Here is a 2846-nt window from a genome sequence, read left to right on the forward strand (position 1 = left end):
GGCGACGCCCGCCCGCCCCGACCCTGCCAAGCCGGCGGGCAATGCACGTGCAATGAGGACGCGGTGTCGCGCCTTGTCTGCGCAACGGCGACAGACGGGTTGTTGAAAGGAATCAGGCAGCGGCATCGGGCAGTACTGGGCTTGGACTAAGTGCCATCGGCTCTAAGGGATCATCAATGGCATGTGGGGTTTGGATGCAAAGTGCAAGAGTGCCCATCTGGGGCTATCTTGCTGGGACCTAAAAGGATCCAGAGCCTTTCCTGGTCGGGATGGGTTGGCGTACAGATGGCCTGGACGGCTGCGCCGGCGCCTCATGGGAGGGCGTGCAGAGGTCGGGACCAAGGGGTCAAACTGGGTCAAAGGAGCGCGACGGCCCCGCGGCGCAGCGCCTCGCGATGTGCGCGGTGCGCCGCGCCACGGGAGGCACGAGAGCATGCCGGTGGGCACGCCCCGGCCTTCGGTCGCGCCCCATCACTCGCAATGATTCACGCCGAATCACTCTCAAAAAATCGGCTGGGTTGAGACTGTCGCAGCACGTCGGAGGGATGCTGCCAAGATGTAGCAGCAGGCTGACAGAGCGGCCCCCAGCTGCGCCCCGCACCCTCCGACACGCCCGTCAAAATCCCCTACTGCCGGGGCCGACCCTGTGTGTATCCACCAACCCAGCCGATCGGGCGTGCCCCCTCATCTTCTGGAGGGCACCTTGGAGGACAGCCACCTCATCCACTTGACGATCTCCCAGTCGGCGTAGGTGCCCTCGTCGCTGGTGGATATGGGGTGGATGGCTGCCACGTCAAAAGAGCCGACGCTCCAGATGAAGGCCGCGTCAACCTTGTAGGGGGGGCCGCCGCCGCCGTACAGAAACTCGGTGAGGGCCCTGGGGCAGTGGAATAGGGGTTGAGGGGGTTGGGGGGATCAACGTCAGCGGGGCTGGGCGAGGTTGGGAGCGCTTTCCGCCAGAGATTTGGCCATACCTGCTGCATGCCGGGCCTAGGCTGCCGTGATGAGGGCGGCCCTCGGCAGCAGCGCCCAGGCGGGGCTGCGGAAGCATCACGCGGGCCCAGGCCGACGCGTGGGCGCGGGCCCCGAGGCGCCCGGGTCTGGCCCCGACAGTGGGCGGCTCACTTGTACCACTCCCGGCGGTACAGCTTGTAGTTGGCGATCCTCCAGGGATCCTGCGCGATGTTGTACACGGCCCAGATGCCATCCAGCGGGTTGGCTGCGAGCTCTGCAAGGCTGGTCGCGGGGCGCGAGTCTGCGGGGTCGCTGCCGCCCAAGCCGACCTCGGAGAACAGGAAGTCCCTGCCGCCCGTCATGATGAGGGCCTGCAGGGGCAGGGGCGTTTTGGAGGAGGGTTGGGTGTGGCGGTTTCAGGGGCGGTCACGGTGGTTGGCAAAGCCGTCCGCTGAGATTGTGACTTGAGCGAGCCAGTACAGCGAGGTGTGGTATTAGATTGATACATGACTCAAAATGCAGGCAGACACGCCCTGGCTCTTGTCGGCAGCCAAGCCAGGGACACGCGACTGCTCATTGCATATGTCCCCACTCAAGGCGCGTGCGCTGCGCCCACCTTGAGGTCAATGCCCCAGTGGGACAGCTCGTAGGCCGTGGTGTCGATGGGCATGGAGAAGCTCGCCGGCGTCGGCCCGTCGGTGGGCGCAGGCGCGTAATGCGAGATCCCGAGAACATCGGACGACTGGAACACACGCTGGATCATGGGAATGTCAAACTTGCGCGCGATCTGGTCCTTTTGGGACTCGAAGATCTGGTGGTAGGTGGTGTTGTAGATCTGGTGGCTGTCGACGTGCGGCATGGCGAAGCAGTCGCCGCACACCTGTTGGGGGGCAGAGCGCGTGGGTGGTTGCGGCGTTTGGTTCCGAGTAGCTGGGGCTGGGGCAGGGCCCGAGCAACCGTGCCAGTTGGCAGCACGCAAACTGCGCTGAGCAGACTGACCATCCGTCCCTGCAACAACTGCCAGACGCCCCAACTCCAGCCGGAGCCCGGCCGGGGCCGTTCCGCGACTGCCGCGCGTTCCCGGCCGCGACCCCGCCCCGCGCGGCGCCGCGAGCGCACCTTGTTCCAGTGCAGCGCGACGCCCATCTTGACGCTGCCCGCAGACTTCTTCTGCGCCAGGCTGCCACGGTACTTGTTCATGAGCTTCAAGTACGACAGCGGGAAGTCAAAGATCGACCGCCCCATCTCACCGCTCATCATGAACCACACCTAAGGCGGGCGTTTCAGTTTGTTGGTTGCCAAAACCTCAGCTTTGAATACGCATTGAGCATGGATGCACACGCAGGTGTGAGCAGCGACGCTGCATCCCGTGCCGACAGGCATGCGAGAGTCCCTAGGCTGCAGCGCGGTCACCGAGGTGCAGATTTGCAAGGCTTGCGGCTGCTCACCTTCTGGTGCGGCTTGATGACGGCCTTGAGGGCCTCGCTGGAGGGCCGCACCACCACGTCCTCGTAGGACCAGCCGCCATAGCGCGCCATGGGGTCAAAGCTGAGGAAGTTGCGCCACTGGGTGCCGTCCTGGGAGTCGATGTGGTTCAGGATCTGGATGCCCGTGAAGCCCGCGCTGACGGCCGCCTTGAAGCAGCGCTGTGTTTGGGGGTAAAGGTTGGGAGGAGGGCGTGGTTAGGTGGGCGGCGGGGGGTGAAGGGGCAGCGGGCAAGCGAGCGTTGTCGTGTCGTGGCACGCTGCAGACGGCCGCTGGGACGCTGCATGCCGCCCTGACGAGGGCGCACTTGTCAAGGCGCCGCGCGCTGCGCTGCGCTGGGGTGCGCATCGTCACCTCCCTTGTCACACCTTGGCCACAGGGCGCCCTGACCCAGCCCACCCCAAACC

The 2846-nt window shown here is 65.5% G+C and overlaps 1 protein-coding gene across 1 annotated transcript; it reads right to left on the reverse strand.

The window, feature by feature from the left end:
* Positions 1-684: 684 nt before the first annotated feature.
* Positions 685-2787, reverse strand: MNEG_11101 (hypothetical protein; the record flags this gene model as incomplete). The annotated part of the gene is made up of 6 exons (XM_014040429.1): positions 685-877; positions 1126-1325; positions 1571-1834; positions 2074-2223; positions 2403-2600; positions 2737-2787. 6 exons carry the CDS (start codon positions 2785-2787, stop codon positions 685-687), a joined length of 1056 nt encoding a protein of 351 aa, XP_013895883.1.
* Positions 2788-2846: the final 59 nt, after the last annotated feature.

This window comes from Monoraphidium neglectum (genome assembly GCF_000611645.1).
Source record: "Monoraphidium neglectum strain SAG 48.87 unplaced genomic scaffold scaffold02591, whole genome shotgun sequence".
NCBI classification, from domain to species: Eukaryota; Viridiplantae; Chlorophyta; class Chlorophyceae; order Sphaeropleales; family Selenastraceae; genus Monoraphidium; species Monoraphidium neglectum.